Source organism: Pistacia vera, unplaced genomic scaffold (genome assembly GCF_008641045.1).
Source record: "Pistacia vera cultivar Batoury unplaced genomic scaffold, PisVer_v2 Contig520, whole genome shotgun sequence".
Classification (NCBI taxonomy): Eukaryota; Viridiplantae; Streptophyta; class Magnoliopsida; order Sapindales; family Anacardiaceae; genus Pistacia; species Pistacia vera.
The window spans coordinates 160,069-185,324 of record NW_022196358.1 but is presented as its reverse complement, the minus strand read 5'-3'; the positions used below and the strand labels follow the sequence as shown (position 1 = coordinate 185,324).

At 34.0% G+C, this 25,256-nt stretch overlaps 2 protein-coding genes across 2 annotated transcripts; one reads left to right on the top strand and one right to left on the bottom strand.

The window, feature by feature from the left end:
* Window positions 1-697: 697 nt before the first annotated feature.
* On the bottom strand, window positions 698-4,485 carry LOC116106695. The gene is made up of 5 exons (XM_031393032.1): window positions 4,303-4,485; window positions 3,675-3,845; window positions 2,945-2,986; window positions 2,416-2,562; window positions 698-748 (listed from the first exon to the last, which is right to left on the bottom strand). Exons 1-5 carry the CDS (start codon window positions 4,483-4,485, stop codon window positions 698-700), a joined length of 594 nt encoding a protein of 197 aa, XP_031248892.1.
* An 8,596-nt stretch (window positions 4,486-13,081) lies between these two features.
* On the top strand, window positions 13,082-13,639 carry LOC116106694 (secreted RxLR effector protein 161-like). Its single transcript, XM_031393031.1, has one exon. The coding sequence runs from the start codon at window positions 13,082-13,084 to the stop codon at window positions 13,637-13,639; it is 558 nt and encodes a 185-aa protein (XP_031248891.1).
* The last annotated feature ends 11,617 nt before the right edge of the window (window positions 13,640-25,256 follow it).

Below are 25,256 nucleotides of genomic sequence, written 5' to 3'. Positions count from 1 at the left end.
GTAATTGTTTCTGCTCAATTTGTTTATGTTTCCCCTGAACTAAAATTTTTATTGTTACATGAGTTTGTTTCATATCTCTATGCTTGTGATGTTGATATTGTTTGAGATATTTTTGTGTTGATAAAACGTTTAAATTGTGTTTTGTTCATAAGTTTGACAAAGAGGGAGATTGAAAGTGTTTTATCAACTTATGAGATTGTGTGCACATTTGTTCTAATGATTACTTAAACAACAAATATATATGCAAATCATTCGAAATTCACTATATAAAAATCCCACACAATGAAGACTATATATATATATATATAATTAATTCTTATTATATAACTATAGCATGAATACATGCATAAGCAAAGCTAGGTTTACATTTTTATTTAATTCCCACAATGCCCTCCTGGACCTCCATAAAGAAATCTAGTTCGCCAAGTTTGCTCGAATCAGACACATTTTGCAACCCATAACAATCAGATGCATCATACCGATGGCCCGTGTTGTAATATGAAGGCCATTCTGATGAAATTGTAAGCATAATAAGTAGATTTTGAAATAAGCTGCATGGTTATATTGGCCATCGGCTTGTAGCCACTGCCCATTGGAGGGCTAATTTCGTCATTTGCTGTATATGCCACTCCTCCCCATGCAATAACTTGGGCTCCATATTGTAGAAGTGGGAACAATTCCTTTGGTAAATAACCAACTATGATATCTTTTTCTGAATAATAGAGAATCCAGTTTTTGTTTCTCTATCCTGGAGAAAAGAGAAAAAAAATATCATTGAAAGTAATAATATGAAAGGGTTTGACTTTAAATGATTCGTCCAATACTATTGATCCAGTACAATGATTGAAGTTTATGTTTTGAATTTTCTTTTAAAAGAAAATAATAACAGGAGTTTTTGGATTCGATACTATAACTTATTGTTGATGAAAAGAGTTAAAGTAAGGTCTTCTCTTAATCTAAATCACTTATGATAGAACATTAATGTATATGTACATAATTGGGTTCCTATTTATGTAACTACTAACGTATAACATCAAAATAATTATAAGAAAATAACATTATTTATCATATCATCTTATAATTAATTGGTTGTTACACATCAATAGTCAATTAGTAACAAACTTATACCTATAGTCACCAGGGCCGGCTCACCTGCCTAAAATAACGGTCCAAGTTTTTTATAAATGTTTTTTGAATATATAACAAAAATGAAAGTTGTGTATAATATTTTATCTAGGCCAAGGGGCCCCCAAAAAAAGCCAAAAAGACCAAATTTATTATAAACCTTTTACATATATTCCCACCTAAAGTTTGACGAAATAGCAAGTTTGTATCTCTGTTTCATATATTCAAATTTACACTTCTAAATTAATACATTAATTTCTTTTAACAATGAAAGACTAAAATAGGCATTTACGTGTCTCAAATTACCCACCCCCAATTCCATCCCAAAATTCGATATTCACATAAATCATCTCCACCTTTCTTTTGCAACCAGCCGTTTGGAGTTGATTCCAATCAATTTTCTCACAAAATCGACCGGAATCATACTTTCTCATTTCCCAGTGTTTTCCTAACTTTGATTGCTCTCAATTTAGCCAATGTTTTACGAATCTTGCAACCCAACTCCATAGCACGCAACAGCCAATTCTAACCTTTTTGGCATGTACCCGGCGTTGTTGGCCTTCCCCGACACTAACATCTTCCTCCCCTTAGCCCTATCACCAAAACCCCTATCATACCTCATTTGTTTACTCCATCAATTGCCGGACACCATACCTTTTGGGCCGCGACTTCTCAAGCCTTTTCGGCCAATCCTGACATTGAAAATCACAATTTCACCACCCATCGCTTCTCCAACATCTGCTCTCCAAAACCCTCACCAACCTAACCTCATAAGCCACTCTCCTAGTGATTTTGCATCTTAAAAGGCAAGAAAAATAAATTTGAATAATTTTTTTATATATGCTTATATTTTTAGAAGGCCTCAAAGTAACTCTTGTCTAGGATCACAAATGTTCTTGAGACGGCCTTGATAGTCACCCTTGGTCAACTAAAAATTTTAAAATTTATATATATCAGTTCACCCCTTAAAAAATAATTTGGCTTCCCCAATCTATCAAACTCTAAACTTTGGTCCCATCAAATGTAGTTTTTTAGTTCCATTATTAGCAACAAAATTAGTCTAGATTCAAAGTTGAGATCCCAACTTAATAAATGTACGTTGCTGTATGGTCAAAATCTTTTAATTCATTATATTACATTTTATTAACAACCATAATTTTTTTAGTATTTCCTCATATAAAAGGTTTAGATGAAGAGACATACTTGCACGAAACATTAGTGCAGGTAGAATGTAAATGTACGATATTCAAATTGATGGTTGAGTATCAATGCAATTAATAAGTAATTTACCTGGAAGACCTTGATCTTTACATCATAAATTGGTCCACCATAGGAAGAGACTGGCTCAAGTATTTGGCCTAGTGAAATCTTGGGGTCAACTTGTACAAATCCTTGACAAAACAAGTTATAGCATCCAGTTTTGTGACCTCCATCAGCCTATTCAATATGATCATAAGAAAATATGTAAACGATTAGTAATTAAAATTCACAAATGATAAGATAATTAAGCTAAGAGTTTAAACAATTCCCCTGAAGTTTCCTTAAATACATTTTCCCCCACAGGTATCAGAAATAAAAATTTACCCCTTCTTATTACTGTTTTGTTAGATTTCTGTTAATTAACTAACATATTTTAAACTTAATCCATTAAATTAAATAGCAAAATCCTAACGACATGCTGATAATAGGGGGTAAATCGTTATTTCTGGTACCTGAGGGGGGAAATTTTTAGTGAAACCTCAAGGGGACAATTTGTTAGGCTCTAATCAGCTAATTATATATATATAATTGGGCTTCAATAAATTAGAAGAAAACTTACAGTCCAGTATAAGTACAATCGAGGGACAGAATCACTTTTCACCTACAACAAATTAATGTTTAGATTAAAAAAGTTAATTATCTTCATAATTTGACTAGAATATAATTATATTAATTGAGCGGTGTACAAAGGAAAAAAAAAATCTCAAGCACAAACAACACAAAAAATGAATAACAAATCACGAAAAGAATGATTTTACCGAAACGATAATCTCTCATTAACTTATTCTCTACTAATGAAAATGACTTAATAATCGCTAGTATTATGAGAAATAAACCCTAACAAATAAATAATATGGTTTTGTTATGTCAGTAAAGTGTAGTGATGAGATTCTGTCGCATGTAAATATTGTCTTGATAGTTTATAACAAAAATTAATTAAATTTGTAGGGATTATAACTTACCATCCATCCAACATTAATCATATTAAGATTATTGTAGGGCCATTCTCAATCCACATATATTATTGGGTGGTGTAGAAAAGAAAAGAAAAAAATATCTCCGAGCACAAGCAAAACAAAATATGAAAACAGCACAAAAAATATAATTTTGCCGAAAAGATATTAATTAGATGACTTAGTAATCACAAGTATTCTAAAAAATAAACCCTAACAAATATATCACGTGGTTTTGTTATATCAGTAAAGTGAGGTGACGAGATTCCATCGCTTGTAAATATTCTTGATAATCTATAACAGAAATTAATTAGAAGTTTAGTGATAATTACTTACCATCCAACCAACGCTAATCATATTAAGGGCGTCATAAGGACCATTCTCAATCCACACACTGGCTGTGCTGTATTGGTGTCTATCGGTTATATTAAGACTATGCACCGAAATTACCGCACTGGCTCCATGATATCTTCTTTGTTCCAATTTTTGCATATACACATAAATCATCTGGGTCACGCATAATCACAATTTGTTAGTAAGATATATTGCATTCATTCAAAAGGTAATCTTCTAAAATATTGCAAAACTATTCAAAACCCATAAGTTTTAGATAAACACTGTTTATATTAAATCGGTTCTTTGAGGCTTTTAATACCTTTTCGAAAGTCCTAAATGCTAATGGATTTTTTTTTTTGATAATCGTGATGGGTAATATATAACATTAGACTTCATTTTAAAATCTGAACTTTTGTTTACCAATGCTTGTAAACATTAAAAGAACAATATTTTTGCAATTTTTAATACGAAAAAATTGAACTAAAATTTTATCTTTTAATATTTAGTACTAATATAATAAAGTGTAAACCGATGCTAAAAAATATACTGATCTAACTATTTTTAAAATATAAATGTCCAATCGAAGAAGGAATAAAAAAGAATCAAATAAAAAGAAGAAAGTAATTACTGTTACATGAGGTGAGTTAGCATCAGAGGCAGAAATCGCTTTGTGATTAAGAGCTCCTGCCATCGCCAATTCCTCCTTTGTGGTTCTTCGAATAGGAACTGTTCCAATTGCGCAAGCTTGGTCTGAAAACCTTGCACTTTCTAGCTCTTTTATCCTTCTTGTTACATAAGATTGTGGTGGCATCTACGCAAATAAATGATATATATAGAAGGAAGTAATCTTCAATGAATAGAGGGATCACGTAAAAGTAAGAAGTTGCATTTACAGGGTTCAAAGTGTTAAGTTTTTATAAAGACAAAATCAATAAATTTCTCTATAAATTTGTTTGGGGACCGGATTTACTATATACATTGAGCATCTATGTTAATAAAAGATATTTATTTAGAGTACTATATATATATATATATATATGAAAGTCTGTACCATGTTTGGGTATTATATATTAAATGTTATTCTATGTGTGGATACTATATATTAAAGGTTATTCTTTGAGTGGGTATAAAACTCTTGATATTAAAGCATCTTTCTTAATTTTAATCAATATTCTCGAGGAATATTAATAAGATTAATATTCATGTGACGTTATATATACATTTACATCACATTTAAAAAAAAAAAAAAAGACTTCTTTGAATAATGAGTAATATTGCAAGAGAAATGCAATATAATATTACCTGGATCTTGTGATCTTTGAGCAAAGGATGGTCGAATGCAGGCTGTTTATAGAAGTCTACGCAATCCACAACGTCACCCCCCACGAGCTTTGAAAATTGATTAATTCAAAAAAAAAAAAAAAATTGAATGAAATTTTTACTATTAAATGTCTAGAACAGAAAAATATTTCCCTTGAAATTGTTAAAATATATTAAAAATAAATATTTACTCAAAGTAATTTAAAATAATATGATCAGAGATTTTGTGATTCTTTTTCCACAAAAGTACTACTTAGAGAATATTTTAATAGAAAAAAAAAATTATTCAAAATTGCTTTTCAGAAATTTAAAAAAAAAAAAAAAGGGAAATCCACAATTAATATTTCTCTAAATAAATGCTTTGCAATTGAACATAAATAAATTCAATTATTTTGCATATTTATTCTAAGAATTAATACTGTACTTACCCGAATGGTTTGAACAGGGGGATTGTTAAGAGCTTTCACCTCTTTTGAAAGACTTAAAGAAACACATAGCAATATCAATAGTGATGCCATTTTGAAGATCATTGAGCCTCAATTTTTTGTTTTCAAGAATTTAATTAGTGCTTCTCACTTACACAGAAAAGTCCTCAATTGTTTTACTTAAATCCTAGTTGACATAGTAAATATCTAAAATACTTTGTTGGAAAGATACGCTAAAATTTATTATAGCATTAATTATGTAAGGAATTTTCTTATTATAGGAAGAAAAATATTTCAATTTTAACCATTTAAATTAAATTTTTAGTAGTTTTATAGAATTTGAAGGAATCACATAACTTAAAGAATCATAAATGCTTCTTTGTCTTGACAAAAATATTTTCTATAGAAAATCCTACCATAATTAGTTATCTGTAAACTTACTTAAAACATAATTTATCTATGTTATTATAATAATAAATTTCTCTCGTCCCACCAAGGTTTCTAAAAAAAAAAAAAAACAAGCCTGTTATTTTAAATATTATATATTTTTATTGGATATATTGTATGGACGATGAATTGATTGAAACTATACATATCGAATCAGGTTTGGAATGTTATCATTATAAACTGGATATACTTATTTGTTGTTCTAGGTTTTCTTTTTAATTCATTTAATGATGATATATTTGTTAGGAGATCACACAGCGGAAAACATACATTCAAAATAAATAACATAAGATTAAAATCATATCACATAAAAAGACATGATATTTACGTGGTTCGGCATAACTCGCTTATATCCACAATTGAGAGAAATTTATTATAGTTTCATGAATATAATGTACATGAGTAGACAAGATCATAAACCCAGTACATAAAATAGAGTGACGCTCAACCCAATACCTACAGCAGAAACAACCCCAGTTTCTAAGACACTCTACACATGGTGTTTAGTAACACTTACATCAAATACCATGTGTTCTCACGTTCTCTCATAACTTTGATTGGTTCTCACTCATATATTTACAGGTAGTATATGGGATATTATATTTCTAATAGGATTCATATTTCAATTCCTAATAGAACTCCTAAATTATATTCTTATTTATAATTATATTATTTCTTAAAAAGTTTTCCTAAAGACATACAATTTTACATGAAAACAAATAGGAAAGCGAGTCACAATATCCCAACAATCTCCACCTCGGTGAGATTTCCATCACAGTTAACGCTTCACCATCACAGCACCCAGGTCACACAGAAACCATGTCAAATTTTGCAGCCAAGATTTGAGAACCACTCCACGTACAACTTAAACTTGTTGTAGTTTGTCTCTTGTGTGCATCCACCATCTCGAAAGAACTTATTTCCCTAAGTCGCAACTTCGAGCTCTGATACCACTTGTTAGGAAATTGTGCAACGAAAAACATACATTCAAGAAAAATAAAATAAGATTAAAATCACACCACACAAAGAGACACAATATTTACGTGATTTGACATAACCCGCCTACATCTACGAATGAGAGAAATCCACTATAGTTTCATGAACACGATATACAAACGTACACAATACCATAAACCCGATACATAAAACAGAGCGACGCTCAGCTCAATACCTAGAGCAGAAACAACCCTAATTTCTAAGACACTCATCCCATAGCATTTAGTAACTTTTACATCAAATGCCTTGTGTTCTCACATTCTCTCATAACCTTAAATTAGTTCTCACCGATATATTTATAGCTAGTATATAGAATATTCTGTTTCTAATAGAATTTATATTTCAATTCCTAATATGACTCCTAAATTATATTCCTATTTACAACTGTATTGTTTAATAAATATATTTCTTAAAGACATACAATTTTACATGAAAACAAATAGGAAAACGAGCCACAATATCCCAACAATGTTCAATGTAAGATCAAAATGAGTTTTTTTTTTTTTTTTTTTTTAAGCTATGTATATGTCCTCTTCTAACCCTTCCAAAATAAATATGATTTTGAAGCCTAATTGTCATTTGCACTTATTCATTGCTTCATTTTTAACTCTCTCTCATTTATTGCTTAATATTGTTCATCCTTATTGTTTAGCATCATTCTCATTTATTGTGTATCATTGTTGGTGTTGTTTGTTCATAACTTGTTTTGGGTTGGTGAAAGTTTTATTCCGCAATTATTTTTTCATATATGGTTTTACATAATTCATGTTTTAGATAAATATTTTATTTCATCTTAAAACTTTAATGTAATATAGCATATTTTGTTTTGCAATATACAAATAATCATTACTACGTGAAGGCAATTTTCTTAAGACATGAATTAGAAAAATTATAATTTATTACAATATGAAGTTTATTTTTATTTATAATTATCTCAAGTTGGGGCCATGTGTTTGTTCACAAACTCTTTTACAGTCCTTTCAAATTATAAATGGAGGAGATTAGAAGAGAAAGTAATGTATTCATAAAGCAAAAATTTTGAATAGTGCACAGTGCCAAGTACTCAAAACCGAAATTGGAACCTATGTTTCAGGTTTTGGTTCCAGGCATTTAGGAACCGAAAACGACTGATTCCGATCCCATAGGATTTGGGTAGGTACCTAGACCCGCCCACCCCTAGTTAAAACGGGTTCCTTAAAAAGCCCTTGGAAAGCCATCTTTATGCAATATCCATCATTTCTTAATCATATTGTTGGTCATGGGCGATGGGAAAGATATTAGTTTCAAGAAGATAAAGAGATAGGTGAGGCCACTATGGGTGATAAGTTTCCTCGCCTTTTTAGGCTTTATCCTGATTGAAACTTATCTATTCAATCTTGTATGGTTTTGTCTCCAAATTTTCATCATGGATTTCAAACTTCAATTTCAAAAGGACTTTGAATAGAAGAGACAGAAGTTATTTCATTGAGATGTTTTTGTCTCCAAATTCTTCATCATGGAATTCAAACTTCAATTTCAAAAGGACTTTGAATAAAAGAGAGAAGTGATTTCATTGAGATTGTGGAGTTGTGGGAAATGCAAACATTGACGAGACTAAAAAGGATAGAAGAAATTGGAAATTGGAAGCTCTAAACAATTACTCTTGTAAATCCTTCTATGAGTGGTTCCTTTAAATCTTTCAAGATGATATGGAAGACTAAAGTCCCTCCCAAAGTTCAAGTCTTTTATGGGCTTTAGCCCAAGGCAAAATCAATACTAAAGATATAATTCATAGAACACATCCGCCAATGTGCCTATCTCCATTTTGGTATGTGATGGGTAAAAAAAGTGAGACTGCAATTCACCTCTTCCTTGGTTGTTCTATGGCTTCAAAACTATGGCTATAGTTTGGAAATAATCTATATCTTGGGCTATCCCAAATTCTTGTGAGACTTTACTTATTGAGAACTTTTTTACTTTCAAAGAGGAAAGAAAGCCAAATCACTTTGGAAATGTGTCGTTTCAACTCTCATATGGCAAGAAAGAGATAATCGTATTTTTGGGGAGAAATGTGATGATAACAGTAAGGTGTTATAAAATAGAATTAGACTTTTTGCTTCTATTTGGGCTTCGATCTCAAAAGAATGCAAGGATTTTTCTTTTTCCTTTATTCATCTTGATTGGGAGGGGGTTTTAGGCTAATTTTGTATAGTTTGCTTGTTTTTACATAGGGAAGGAAACATTAGTCATTATCTTGTATAGATTTGTCTCCCTCATTGGTTTTTTAATATTTTTGTAAATCTCTAATCCCGGATGTACCTACCTCAATCTTTTTTAATATATAGTTTTATCATTTCCTAAAAAATAAATGTTGAAGTGGAAGCTTGAAAATGGTGTTATTTTTTGTTTTACTTATGCGGTGTCATTTTGGAAAATGGCTTAGATAAGATCCTAATCGTCGAAAGCACTCAAATCCAATGGTTGAAAACTGGCTGCTTGGTCAACGATATTTAAACACAATTTTTTTTTTTTTTTTGTAGAATCAATGAGAGAGAGTGAGAGTTTTCGATTGAAAACTTTCTCTGTGGGTTTTGCGGCTTCTTCTTGATAGATCTATGTAACTAGGAGGGCTGAGTGGTTAGGATATAATCATTCTTTAAGGGAGTTTATTCTCTTGTTTAAAGGGTCCAGGGTGAGGTTCTCTAAGGGTTTTAGTTACGGGTTGATCTTGAATCAAGGGTACTGTTGTGATCTTATCATTGTGGGTTTATAATTGAAAATTTCTTGAAATAATAATAATGCAGCGAGCTCCTCCATTTCAGGAGCTCAACGTGGATGTAACTTATCCAAAAGGATAATTGAACCACGGTAAATTCAGGTGTTGTGTTTTGTGATCTGTTTGTGTGTGTGTTTAGTCATATAGGATTGTTCACAACGGTGGTATCAGAGCCAAGAGGCATCAAGATTGAGTGATTTGGTTTGTCACCGATCAATTTGAGGGAATTCTGAAATTTAGGGTTCGTCAAGAATTTTGGGGCTTTCCTAAATTGGGTCGTTCCTTAGCATTCTGGGTTCTCAGATTGACGATTCAAGGTGCGAAATCATCAATTTGAGAGAGATCTTGGAGATTTAGGGTTGGTCAAACCTTTCTTGAAGAAATTTATTCGTCAATTTTGGGGTTAAGTTTGAGGCTTAGATTAGGACAATCCTTAAACATCACTTGCAAACAACATGACCACCACTCGAATGGAAATCGCTCAATATGATGGAAAATGGATTTTGGCAGCTGGAAGAAGATGAGAGCTCTTCTCTCTCACAACAAGGTGGCCATCGCACTGGAAAAAGATGCGAAGAAGTGGCTAGAAGAAAATTTGAAGAAGAAGGAGGAGATCGATGAAGAGGCAGCATGCTGAGGAAGGTGGATGGGCTAGAAACTCCTCTGGCCCTATAGTGTAAACTCGAAACCTTGTATGCATTACAATCAGCACCAAATCTTGTGTTCTTGAAGGGTGCTTTATTTTCTTATAAAATGGATAGTACTAGATCTATTGAGGATAACCTAGATGAATTTTTAAAGATGACATTAATCTTGAAAGGGACAAACCAAGAACTAGGTGACACTAGTTTAGCAATGATCTTATTGAATTCCCTAACTAATGAATATCTAGTTGTAAAGAATGCATTGCAATATTCTGGTATTGTACCAAGCATGGACTTAATAATAGCAAGTTTTAAAGCTAGAGAATTAGAACTGAAAACCCAGAAAAGGAATGGCAGTAATTTGTTTGTAAAGAGTAAGCCTGAGCCCAGCCAATTAGGAAAAGGAAACCAATACAGTAAGGGGTCTAGGAACAAGAAAAAGACAAAGAGAGGTAACAAACAAAAAACAGAGACTCGAAAATGTTTTTTCTGTAACAAAATAGGACACTTGAAGCAAAATTGCTTTGAATTGATCAAGAAACAAAAACATGGAAATACAGAAAGCAACCTAGCCTTTAGTAATAACCAAATTGAAGATCCTGAAGTCCTTATAGTGTCTACATTAGACAGTGCTAAGGAGTGGGTCTTAGACTCAGGTTGTTCATTCTATATGAGCCCAAACAAGAACTGGTTCCAAGAGTTTCAACCGCATGAAAATGAGACTGTACACATGGGGAACAATCAGGCTTGTAGAGTAAAGGGCACTGGTAGTATAAACCTAAGACTGAATGATGGGAAATTGATAAAATTGACTAAGGTTAGGTATATCCCAGACTTAAAGAGGAACCTTATCTCTTTAGAGACCCTAGATGAGGCTGGATGTTCCTATAGGGTTGAAAATGGTTGCTTGTATATGTATAGAAACCAAAATTTAGTCCTCAAAGGAGAAAGGAGAAATGGTCTTTATATCTTGTGTGGAAAGTTTTACCCTGATTGTTTTAATACTGCATTGGTTTCTACTAATCTTGTTATGACAGAAAAATGGCATCTTAGGAAGGGTCATATGAGTTAGAAGGATATGGATATTCTGAAGAACCAAGGAATGTTTGGTAAAGATAATGTCTCTACCTTAAAATTTTGTGAAAATTGTGTCTTAGGGAAACAACACAGGGTGAGTTTCACAAAGGGAACCCACCTTGCCACAAACTACCTAGAATACCTGCATTCAGACCTATGGGGACCTGAAAGAGTTAGGTCCCATTGGGGAAATAGCAATTTTATGTCCATAGTTAATAACCATAGTAGAAAAGTTTGGGTTTATCCCCTGAAAACTAAGAACCAAACATTAGCCAAATTTATAGAATGGAAACTGTTAGTGGAGAACCAACTAGACAAAAGGGTTAAGGCCTTAAGAACAAACAATGGGTTAGAATATTGTAATGCTGAATTTGACAAATTTTGCAATGAACTAGGTATCCTAAGGCACAAGACAGTTACTAAGACCCCTCAACAAAAAAAGGTTGCTGAGCGTATGAATATGACCTTATTGGAAAATGTTAGATGTCTATTATTCACATCAGGCTTGCTTAACACCTTCTAGGGAGAAGCCTTAGTAACAGCAACCTATTTAGTAAACAGAAGCCCATCAAGTGCCATTGATTTTAAATGTCCTGAAGAAGTATGGTCATGTAGGAAACCATACCTAAGTCATCTAAGAGTGTTTGATTATGCTACTTATGCACACATTGTGGGAAGGAAACTAGACCCTAGGTCCACCAAATGCATATTTCTTGGCTACCAAGAAGGTACCAAAGTCTACAGATTATGGGATAGGGAGTCTCCAGGTGTGAAAATTATTATAAGCAGAGATGTTATGTTTAATGAAGGGGTATTCCCCTGCAAAGCTACCTCTAATGATGCTGCCCCCACCAATAATTCTGAAATTAACTCCGATCCAATGGATAATACCCAAATTGAGGTGGAGCAAATAGAGTAGCAACTAGAACCTCCATAACTAGACTCAGAACCACCACCAAAAGCAGAAATGTACTCATGACTTAGATCCCGTAGTGAACAAAAGCTACAATGGAAGAGGAAATGCACTCCCTTGAGGTGAACAAAACCTGGTCTTTGGATCCCAAACCTGGTCTTTTTGTTGTACATTAATGTAAATGGATATTCAAACTAATAGATGGCATTATAGCCTCTGATCCCCCTAGGTATAAAGCCAAGCTAGTAGCCAAAGGCTTTACCCAAAGGGAAGGAATAGACTTCAATGAAATATAAAACCATTAGGCTAATGCTTTCCATTGTTGCCCACCATGACTTAGAAATGGAGCAGTTGGATGTAACCACTGCATTGCTTCATGGCAACCTAAAGGATGAAATTTATATGTGCCAGCCTGTTGGGTTTGTAGATTATAGAGTGCCTAATCATGTATGCATGTTACACAAATCATTATATGGACTTAAACAGACCCCTAAGCTTTAAACAGACCCCTAGGCAATGGTATAAGAGATTTGATACCTTTATTGTGAGCTTAGGATTTAAAAGAAGTAGATATGATAGTTGTTTCTACTTTGCTTCTAATAATGATTTGCCTATATATCTGTTGCTTTATGTTGATGATATGCTGTTGATTAGTAGATCTAAGGCCAAAATACATGATTTAAAGCAAAAACTCGGTTCTAAGTTTGACATGAAAGATCGAGGAAATGCTAAAGAAGATCCTAGGGATGGCTATCACTAGAGATAGGGGAAACAGTAGGCTAAACATTAATCAACAATCTTATCTTAATAAATTGGTAACCAAATATGGAATGGCTGAGTCTAAAGTGGTCTCTATACCCTTTTCTAGTCATTTTGTACTAAGCAAATCTCAATGTCCTAAAATTGAGGGTGAAATGATAAAGATGAGTTATGTCCTATATCCGAATGTAATTGGTGCTATAATGTATGCTATGATAAGCACCAGGCATGATCTGTCATTTGCAATCTCTATGCTAAGTAGATTTATGTCCAACCTTGGTAGTGAGCATTGGACTGCCTTGAAATGGGTTCTAAGATATATTAATAGTTCTTTATGTGTTGGCTTAGAATACTATAAAAGGAATGCTTCACTTGATCTTGTTGGTTTTGTAGATTCGGATTTTATAGGTGATAGAGACACCAGAAAATCTACAACGTCATACTATTTTACTCTTGGTGGAAACTACATCAGCAGGAAATCACAATTACATCCTATTATAGCACTCTCTTCGACAGAAGCAAAGTACATGGCAATAGCTGATGTGTTTAAAGAGGTTGTTTGGCTTCAAGGGTTGATGACTGAGGCACATCTAGCAGATGGGAAGGTTACAATTCACTCAAATAGTTAGAGTGCTATTCATTTGAGTAAAAATCTGGTATACCACGAGAGAACAAAGCATGTGGATGTCCATTTTCACTTCGTGAGAGAGCTGGTTACATAAGGGGTGATTGACTTAAAGAAGATTGCCACGGAAGACAATCCAACTGACATGGGCACAAAAATCATAACTCCAGCCAAGTTCAAGCACTGCTTGAATTTGTTATCGGTAAAGTAATCTGGAGAGCCTAAAGCTATAAGGGAATTGGACTGAGCAAGCTGCACTAATAAGGTGTTTTCAATGCTTCCAAGGTGGAGATGTTGAAGTGGAAGCTTGAAAACGGTGTTATTTTTTGTTTTACTTATGCAGTGTCGTTTTGGAGCATGGCTTAGATAAGATCCTGATTGTCGAAAACACTCAAATCCAATGGTTGAAAACTTGCTGCTTGGTGATCAACAGTATTTAAACACAATTTTTTTTTTTTTTTTTTGTAGAATCAATGAGAGAGAGTGAGAGTCTTCGATTGAAAACTTTCTCTATAGGTTTTACGGCTTCTTCTTGATAGATCTTTGTAATTAAGAGCGTTGAGTGGTTAGGATATAATCATTCTTTAAGGGAGTTTATTCTCTTGTTTAGAGGGTCCAGGGTGAGGTTCTCTAAAGGTTTTATTTACGGGTTGATCTTGAATCAAGGGTACTATTGTGATCTTATCATTGTGGGTTTGTAATTGAAAATTTCTTGAAATAATAGTAGTGCAGCGAGCTCCTCCATTTCCAGAGCTCAACGTGGATGTAACTTATCTAAAAGGATAAGTGAACCACGGTAAATTCTGGTATTGTGTTTTGTGATCTGTTTGTGTGTATGTGTGTTTAGTCGTTTAGGATTGTTCACAACAATAAAAATAAAAAATGATGCACAGAGATCCCATTAAAATGTAAAACACAGTCAAATCAAACTAGCTCATCTGAAATAACCATACTGACAAGCAAAAATTCCATTATCCACATATTACAAGGGTAGACCAAAATGATGCCCGTTACAATAAAAGATCAATATTGCTAATTTTCAGCTAATGTTGACAAAAAAAGAAGATTACACAGTTTGATCAGTACATTTGAAAATACTTTATGTTTGCTTTCGTTATCAGTTCTATATTTCTATGCAAACAAAATAGGAAGCTTGTGCCATGGTGATTTAAAGGTGACTATCCATGACCCCAGAAACATTTGTTTGCAACTTCTGCCAAAACCCAGAAACAAAATAGCAAACTTTGCCCCTTTTAAAATTCCAGGTAGTCTTTCATGCTTAGCTAGGTAAAAACATATTTGAATCTTTAAATGAAAAAAATAAAAAAACAATTACATTATATGAGAACCTGCAAATGCTTGATGAAAGTCGAGAGAGGAGTCAGTGAATGAGGTAAAAGTTATTCCCAAAAATAACGCAATTGATCCGATGTCATCTAAAGTAAAATGACCACAAATAATCGAAAGCCTTAAACCAACCAAAATAATTGTATGGGAAGACTAAATCACCGTTTAACGAAGTAAAATCTCTGGAATGAAGAATCACTTGTAACTCTCGGGGGCCATTCCCTGACGCCGGCCAGAGACTCCCCCAGAGCTCACTCTCGTTTCAAGCCGCCGTATGTTCACTGCCGCAAAGGCGCAGACCAGCCACCTGGGATTTCGTTTGAAGCCGCCGAAGTCGTTGTAGCCCTGATGCGAGCCGCCCTTCGCCGCTGCAGGTCCGCCACTTTAGCCCAGCAGCTAGCCAAGAGTTTCCAAATGTAAGTTCTCAGAATGAGAAATTGTCAAAGTGTCTGTTAGTTCTCAGAATGAGAAATTGTCAAAGTGTCTGTTTGATTCCTATGTGTTAAACGTACGGTGCCGTGAGCGATGTTTAGAAATATCTCCTTATAGATTGTGATAAACATATCAGTTTTTTAGTTTAATATTAAATCTCCTATTGATAAAATCTGTGTGCCACTGAAGAGAAAATAAGAATAGATGCTACTGACAAATCACTAAACTCTTCCATTTGTTTATCTTGAAGATGGACCAATTACTTGTAATGGTTCAAGCCAAAACCTATGCGTAACTTATAGTTTTAGCTTAGTGATTGTCAAATGTATGGTGTTTGCTTCCTTCAAAGTTCAATCTTTATTGAAACTTGCTGAAGTTGTGCCATGGACTCTGTAGGCAAGTAGAATTGAACACATACTGTTTTGGCCCCTATAAATTTTATAAACCTTTGGGTAAAAACCCGGGGCCAGGGACTCCCCAGCCCCCTAATTGAATTCTCTGGTCGCGGCGGCCCCCGCGTTTTGCCATCCCTACTAATAAAGGGGTTAGTTTATATTATGAGTAAGGGATCACTGGTTGTGATTGAACCATTAGAGGTAAGACTACTATTATGAGACATCCCCAGGCTGGCACCGATTCGAAGCTGATAAAGATTTTGATGTTTTTAGTAAACTTGAACAAAATGATTCTCAATTGCGACAAATACTGATACTTGTCATGAATCCAGTCGCATTAATCCCAAACCTAGTAGAGAGTCCACAAAATAAAAGTCAAGTATTTTAGTTTCAATACAGTTCGAGATGTACTGTTTGGTCGGTTCAAAAATTCTGGTGGTAGTGGTGCTCTTGCTTCTCTGTAGTTCCACTGCATACATTGCTTCAGCTGAGATCACTTTGCACACCAACAATTGGGCTGTCTTGGTTTGCACTTCTCATTTTTGGTAACTCAGTCATTTTCATCTTTTATTTGTTTTTATTTTATTTGAATTTGTTTATTATAGATTCAAATTTACAGAAAATAAAGCATATCCACTTCATTACTTTGATTATAACAATACCCATGTTTTCATTTCTGTTCTGGATGTATAAAACTTAAGTTCTTGTTCTTGTTCTTGTAGTTTCTTCAATCACAACTTCTTTGAGTATTGTTGATAAGTTTTTAGGGTAGCAGAATCATTGATTCTGGTATCCCGTTACAGTAGCCTTTCCACTGATTTACCTGATGCTTGTTTTAGTTGGATTCATAAATTACTGTTTTGTGCTACTGTTATGCTAAGTTGTGATGATTTTTAAAAAACTTGGGCCATTGGAGATATTGCCAGTTGTATTGAATGTGGTGTCTTGTTGTTCAGGTTTAATTACTAGCATATGGCTAACACATTGTCCCTGTGTAGGTAAGATTTTTTTTTCTTTCCTTTTCTTGTCTTTAATAATGCCATTGCGCAAATTTATTACCTTTCCCTCTTTGTTTTAGTTTGGATTCATAAATTACATGGTTTGTAATGCTAGAAACAAGGATCTTGCCCAAGTGTTCAACAATGAAAACCACAGACCTAACTTGTATGGTGATAATGTTGAGGTGAGTTTTGTCCCTTTTGACTCCTTGCATAGGTCAAAGACTTCCCTAAAGAAGAAAGAAATTGTTTTGAATAATTTGTGTGTTCTCATTGTGCATGTTAAAGAGGTGGTCAATGAAGAATGTAATGTACTCTGTTGATGCTCCAAATCAGAATTACAATTTGGAAAATCTTGGTCAGCGGTTGGACCTTAAAATTTCAAAATAGGTAATCGAAATATGATTGAAAGATGGAGTAAATTTGGGTGCAAAGTTCTCTTTATTTCTTATGGAAAAATAAAAGATTAAAAAAATATCCATGCAATGCCTCCAAAAGAAGACTGCAGTCCCCTTCCTGCCCCCAATTTTCTTAATCCTGCTCAAGTATTGTAGAAACACATGTTCTGCTTCCAAAGAATAATAAGATGAGGGATTTTGATAATTGTCTGACCTTGATTTGGCCAAACTTCAATCACTTGGGTAGACTACCGGGGTTATGAAATAATAATAGAGAACTTCTTGAGAGTTTTGACTGGGCACACAAGACTGTTATTCCTGGATCAAAGAGTTTTCCATACATGACTGGGCATGGGGGAGATAAGTTTTAAATTTTCTGGACTCAGAAGAGCTTCAGAGTCAATGATCTAGCTGATGAAGAAAGTGGTGTGAATATTCTGCTTCTTTGCCTTTCACCTATAACATTAACATTTCAATTATAAAAAGTTAAATTAATTGGATATATAGAGGCTGTAATGGTATATAGTAATGTCATTTCTGTTGGAACTAGATAGCTGCTTGCATAAGTTGAAACTATAAAATGGTATGTGACTAATATAATATTGTATGGATTTTAAATTTCTATGACAAATCCTAAATAGAAATTTGCATAACATTTGTTATAATTTTTGGTGACTACTGAAATATATGATTCCTGATCAATAATGTGCCTATATGTTGTTTATCATACCAGATAACTAGATTCGAGTTGTTGATAATGGTGGACACTTGCCAAGCTGCCACTCTCTTCTCTCAGGTTATCTAAATAATAGGGTTTGGTTTTCACAGAAATCATACTATATAACATCTAGTCATAGTTATACATTATTTGATGTTTACTCCTTTATCTGGATGAACATGCATATAGTTCTGAGAAGGAAAGATATTAACCTGGATAATTATTCAAGACTCACATTTCATTGCTGATATAGGTGTGTCCTTGCCTCTATTATTTCCCTTCTGTATTAGTTATATCTATGTACAATGTATGTCCCATGCGGTGATTTATTGTTTATTAGCATGCCAGTCAAATTTTTCCAAGCTCTGCAGCACATACCTTCGAATTTTTCTTGGAAAAGCTATATATACTAGGACAACTATTGAGTATCATTTTTTTTTTATTTTTTTTATAGTTGTTTGTGCACTTATGCTATCAAGAGATGCATCTTTTTTGTCCATACAATCAGATTGCCGCTATCGATATTTTGCATTTGATTGATGCACTTCTGGATCAAGTTCGACCTATGAACATGACATTCAAAGTCTTTCAACCTTGTATAGAGACTTTTAAATCTGCTTTATGTATTTTGATGCTGAATGAACTTTTTTTTGTCTCCCTTGGATTGAACAGCTTCATACTCCAGTTGTTCTGGCTCTTGTAAGTAGCAAGAAAGGGGAGAAGTCATACTGGACTCTGATGTAAGTTCAAATATTATTTTATCAATCCCTTAAATATGTAAGATCCAGGATACTAGCTTTTGAAGTTACCATCTTCCTGTTTCACTCATAGACTTTTGGGTATTGCCTTCAATGTCTCTTTATGCAGGTTGGGGTTTCTGTTCTGGGTCGTTTTACTTTTTTTCCCTTCTGTATTGCTTGCTTTCTTTTGAATATGTACATCAAAGTAGGACTTTATTCTTATTAAATGAGTCGCTAAGAATAGGAGGGTGCTCATTAATTTAGAAGCAACATCCTTGTTTTTGTAAAAATGGGTAGTTAGTGGCTTTAGTGGACTGAGAATTAAAAGTGAATGTATTCAATTATATAGAACTTTAGTTTAAAAGAAAGTTATAATATTGTTCAAAACAACAAATTCGATTGGATAAATTAAAGTAACAAAAATTATTCAATTCATGCTGTCCCATTGAAAGTGAAAACAAAGGAAGTTTATTGTTTTTCCAATTCATTATTACTGTAATTTTACTTCTCAATCTTTAAATTAAATACACAGAATTTGTTAGACAACTTAATACTTACGTAATAATATAACTGTATTATTTTTAACGATTAAATGATTATAAATATAAATAATATCACACATTTCAAGTTTTATATTAAATTTCTCGAATTAATCGTATTTTAATAACAATAGATTAACATCATGAGTTTTATATTGTTGATAAACTCATAATGGGTTTGTGGGAACTTTGAAGTTCATGAAAGCCTATCCTTTTCAGGGCCTGCGGCGCTGCACTTAAACTTCTCAAAACCCGATGCTACAAATCATGATTTTAATTAAACTAGATAAACGACATGTTTCCACCCTAAATTATAATAAATAGCAAAATGGCAAACTCTCACCCCCGTCTCATAAATTTCAGATTTTTATCCTTAAAATAACACCGTTTTGTTTCTTTTAACTTTTAACATTTAAAGGTTAAAATAGTTATTTATTATAATTTAAAATTAAAACGTTAAAATAACCCTCATATCTCAAATTTCTCTCCACCTCCTTTTTGCCTCTACTTTTACCATTATTTGTTATACAATAATGGCAAGAAGGAAGCGAAGATCGTTGGTTGGATGCAATTTGGATGGACTCGCACCCAGCCAGGTGCGATTCGACCTGAATCACACCTAGCCAAGTGTGATTCCAACCAAATCACACTAAATCATCTATCCCCAATTGCACCAGATTGATCTACCCCAAATTTGGTGCGATTGGCATGTTTCCTCGTGTGAACAGTTGCACCACCCACTAACAAAGGATTGAGATCTTGAGATTGAGTGCCCCATCGATCATGTGACTCGCTATTACACGACTCGTTGTTGCCATCCCCTGCTTGATCGCGCATGTTCACGCCGTCATCTCGCGATTGGGTTCTTTTGAACGTGCGATCCATGTCCAATCATCATGCGACTTGCACCTCTCTACTACTCACTGCCATTTGTGGGTTTGTGTTCGCGATAGGTTTGTGTGTGTTCAAGGGTTTGTGTTCATGATTGGATTAGTCACGCTGACTGCTTCGAGGGCCCGTGTTCGCGATAGTATAGGTCGTAATGTCACGCATGTGATGATGGTGTGGATTTGGGTTTATTTGTATGTGTTGTGTTAGGTTGATTTGTTTCATGGTGGGTGTTGTTTTGGAGAGGTGGGTGGAGGTCTATGGGTGCTACTTTGTAGGGTGGGGCGGGCTGGTTGCGGTGATGGTTTGGAATGAGGTGGTTGTAAGTAAGTGATCAGGTTCGCGCACGGAAAAACGATATTCTAAAATGAAGAAGATCAGTTACACATCCCAAAATCCAAGCACAGATTGTATTGTTCACATGCATAAACTTAAAACGTAAAATAAAATATGTGTAAAAACAAATCCATACAAGGATTTAGTTCATACCAACATTTGGAGGCTCCTTCGAATATCTCTAACTTCGCTCACAAACACTGTTCACAGCTTCATCGACACTGTTCATCGACAAAAACTGTTCATTGACACTGTTCACCGTATTTCTTCGCTAATCGATCCAATGTAGGATCGCACTCACGAAAATTTACACAAAGATAATCTGAAGAACCGACAATTGTTTTGTTAGAACAATTGTTGGCTTCAAGAATCAAGAACAATCAAAGAAAAGAAAATTTTCTTTTCCACTCTAAGAGTGAAAACGTGAGAGAGAGAGAGAGAGAGAGAGAGAGAGAGAGAGAGAGAGAGAGAGGGTGGCTAGAGTTTTTTGTTTTATAAAAGCATTAATTGTGTTTTAATTAAGTTGCACTAATATAGTGTAACTAATTAAAACTCTATTCCAATAAGGAATACCCATAGGCACCAACCCAAGCTTACCCTTGCAACCAAATACCCATGGGCACCAACCCAAGCTTACCCTTGCAACCAAATACCATGTAATTGGTATTTGAAATTAATTAATTATTATTATAATTTAAATCAATTAATATATAATAATATATTAACATTTAATTAATAATAACAATTCATTTAAATATATGCATACATATATTTAAATATAATCTCACGTATGTAATTTTAATATCAAATTAAATACAGCCAACAACCTCAGCAAATTTAATTGCACTGCGAGATTACTAAAATATTATTTCATCCTGAAAGACGAAAATACCCTTCTCACAAATTGATTCTTAAATTATCTTCTAAGTGTGTGACCCGTAGGCTCCTCATCATATCGACAGTGTATAGTATTGCAATTAACACTAATTAACTCACTACACACAAACCCAGATTGGCCCCTAGCAAGGCATCATAGCCACCCGATAGATTCGGATTCAGCAAAACCGCAGCCTATCAACAGTATGGTTACCGTGCAATAAAATTCTTTCATCAACTGTTATCTCATCGAGACTGAGGTACATAAATAGTGTCAACCTCAGATATTCTCGACATATTTGTATTCAGTTACTGGACCAATGACAAGAATATTAAATTGGATTAAGCAACAACTCAATCCCACTGTGGTCACAGATTTAGTGTCATTGTCATTTACTGAATTACCTAGTGAGATAACTTCTCCCGTACCCAGGAGTGATGAATCCTTTGTCGATCTCCCATAGTCTCGATACACTTTTCAATGTAGTCAATCATTACCGTATTGATAGCTCTGAATATAACTACGTTGGGCTAGTGTCAAACTACACCAATTGGTACACAAGGTGCTCCGGTGATCTCAAGTCTAAGGATCACATGCACCACTATTCGTTAGAAGATTTATTCCATAGACATTGGCCATCCATATGGAATCATCTGGTGGGTTTGTCCAATGAACTTGCCTCTATCAAGCACTCATGCGTTGCATAGGTTGTCGACAAACAACTTTGACAAGTGGGATCAGTCACTGTCTTTCGACAGGGTTGTTCAACGCTATGATAGCATTACCATATTATCTGTGTCCTTGATCAGAATAATACTGGGGCTATGGATATTTCTAGAATGGTCATCATATGTGATCATAAGGTTCTCACTATCAAGATTTGAAACACTTGATACCCTCGTCACGGTTCTACCATCACAAGGACATATATCTTTACATATAACTATGATTTACACGATATAGAATGATATGTCTTTTATTGATGAATAAATATTTATTACAGAGTCAATTTTATAATAATTGATTGGCTTTAAGACACCTACTCTAACAGTGATTTGGCAGACTGTAGTAGTGGTTTGGCCGGCTATGGTGGTAGTTTGGAATTGGATGGTTCAAGGATAGTTTGGCAATAACACTCTCTATATATGTGTCAAAAATCAAAATCCAACTGTCACTAACAGTGTTACTTTAAGGGTGGAATTCTAGAATTATGAAACCAGGGCTAGGAACTTACCATTTCGCTAAACCTTGGATGGAAGCATGTCGTTTAAATCATTAAACTATAACGTTTCCTTTATTAACGTTGTGCTTATTTTAATTTTATATATAAATGTTGGACCGATCATGTGATAATCAAACCAACATAAAGTGCCTCCAACGTTTATAGAAACCTTTTAAATAAATATGTGAAAAGAAACAAATTAAAAACTCCCTGACAAACCGCTTTACACACTCTTCTCTTTGTATCTATTATGCCACTTCCACTCAATTAAGTATANGTCCCGGTCACGGAAATGCCACTATAGTTTTACTAAATTTACGCTTTTATCCTTGGACTTGACAACTCACAATTAACCAACTTATAGGGGGATCCTATCTGTCCAAATATAAATTGATCAATCACAAGCTGCTATTTCAGGGTTATATAAAAAAGTTGTATGAAAATATTGTAAGTGTAGTTTTATTGAATGACTAATACATGTGCGAATTATGAAGATGAAATTAATTTCCCCAAGTTTGGAAATATCTTATAATCAAAATACAATAATGTTTTGCTTACAACTGAGTCATATAATCAAACAAAAATTGTATAAAATTTATGTAAAATAACTACTTATCCTTTGTTTTTTATCTGGTTGTACAACTCAGTTGTATGACTTAGTTGTGAGCATAATTTTACTCATCAAAATAAACACACCATGGAAACAACTAACAATCTAAAGAAACCCAAAATTAGTAACACTTACACTTGAGAATGGGCATTAAGAGATGAAAGTAGTGATTTTGAAGGTCTAAATTTGAATTAACTTATTGGATCACATGAGTAAACCTAGCAAACGGGAGGGTACCGGCCAGGTAGCTACGGGTAACGGGTAAAACAGGCATGGGTCCACAGGTAAAAAAAATTTAACGGGTGGGGAAATGCATGACTCGTACCCACCCATACAAGTACAAGTTGACCTGTGGGTCACCCGCATAAATTGAACTTTTCTGCATTTATTTAATTTTTCCCTACTTTTGTTATTCAAATTGCAAAACTTAAAAATGTATATTGTATTACTTTGAAAACTTGATATAAAATTCCCTTATTAGGCTTTCAAAACTTGGTTAATTTGATAAAAAAAATTTCTAGTACTTCATTTTCATTTGATAAAAACGTATGAAGATCAATGTTTTCTCCTATACTTCATTTTCAGTACCTATTTTGGTCCTAATCTGAATGAGGAACCACAGAAGTTCAGTTTTTCAAAGAATGGTAGAGGGCCTTCCACCATATACTTTTGATCAAGTAGCTGGATCACACACGAAAGCTGTAGAAGTAGAAAGGATATTGTTGAAGTGGAAGCTTGAAAATGTTGTTATTTTGGTTTTACTTATGTAGTGTTGTTTTGGAGCATGGTTTAGATAAGATCCTGATCATCAAAAGCACTCAAATCCAATGGCTGAAAATTGGCTGGTTGGTCAACAACATTTAAACTCAACTTTTGTAGAATAAAAGAGAGATAGCGAGAGTCTTTGACTGATATTCTACTTATCTGTAATTTTTGCTGCTTCTTCTTGATAGATTTGTGTAACTAGGAAGGTTGAGTGGTTTGGATATAATATAATCATTCTTTAAGGGAGTTTGTTCTCTTGTTTAGAAGGTCCAAGGTGAGGTTCTCTAGGAGTATTAGTTACAGGTTGATCTTGAATCAAGGGTATTGTTGTGATCTTATCATTGTGGGTTTGTAATTGACGATTTCTTGAAATAATAGTAGTGCAGCGAGCTCCTCCATTTTCGGAGCTCAACGTGGATGTAACTTTTTCAAAAGGATAAATGAACCACTATAGATTCTGGTGTTATGTGTTTTCATCTGTTTATGTGTGTGTTTAGTCATATTGGATTGTGAACAATAGTGGTATCAAAGCCAAGAGGCATCAAGATTGAGGGATTTGGTTTGTCACCGATCAAATTGAGGGAATTATGAAATCTAGGGTTCGTCAAGAATTTTGGGGCTTTCCTAAATTGGGTCATTCCTTAGCATTCTAGGTTCTCAGATTGACAATTTAAGGTGCGAACTCATCAATTTGAGAGAGATCTTGGAGATATAGGGTTGGTCAAACCTTTCTTGAAGAAATTTGTTCGTCAAAATTTTTTGGGGGTTAAGTTCGGGGCTTAGATCAGGACAATCCTTAAACATCACTTGCAAACAACATGACCATCACTCGAATGGAAATCACTCAATACGACGGAAAGGTATACTTTGGCAGTTGGAAGAAGAAGATGAGAGCTCTTCACTCTCACAACAAGGTGGCCATCGCACTGGAACAAGATGCGAAAAAATGGCTAGAAGAAAAATTGAAGAAGAATGAGGAGATCGATGAAGAGGCATACAACCTCATCGTAATGAACCTGTTAGACAACATACTGAGGAAGGTGGATGGCCTAAAAACTTCTCTACCCGTATGAGGTAAACTCGAAACCATATATACATTACAATCAGCACCAAATCTTGCATTCTTAAAGGGTGCTCTATTTTCTTAGAAAATGGATAGTACTAGATCTATTGAGGATAACCTAGATGAATTTTTAAAGATGATATTAATCTTGAAAGGGACAGACCAAGAACTAGGTGACACTAGTTTAGCAATGATCGTACTGAATTCCCTAATTGATGAATATCTAGTTGTAAAGAATGCATTGCAATATTAAAGTACTGTACCAAGTGTGGATCTAATAATAGCAGGTCTTA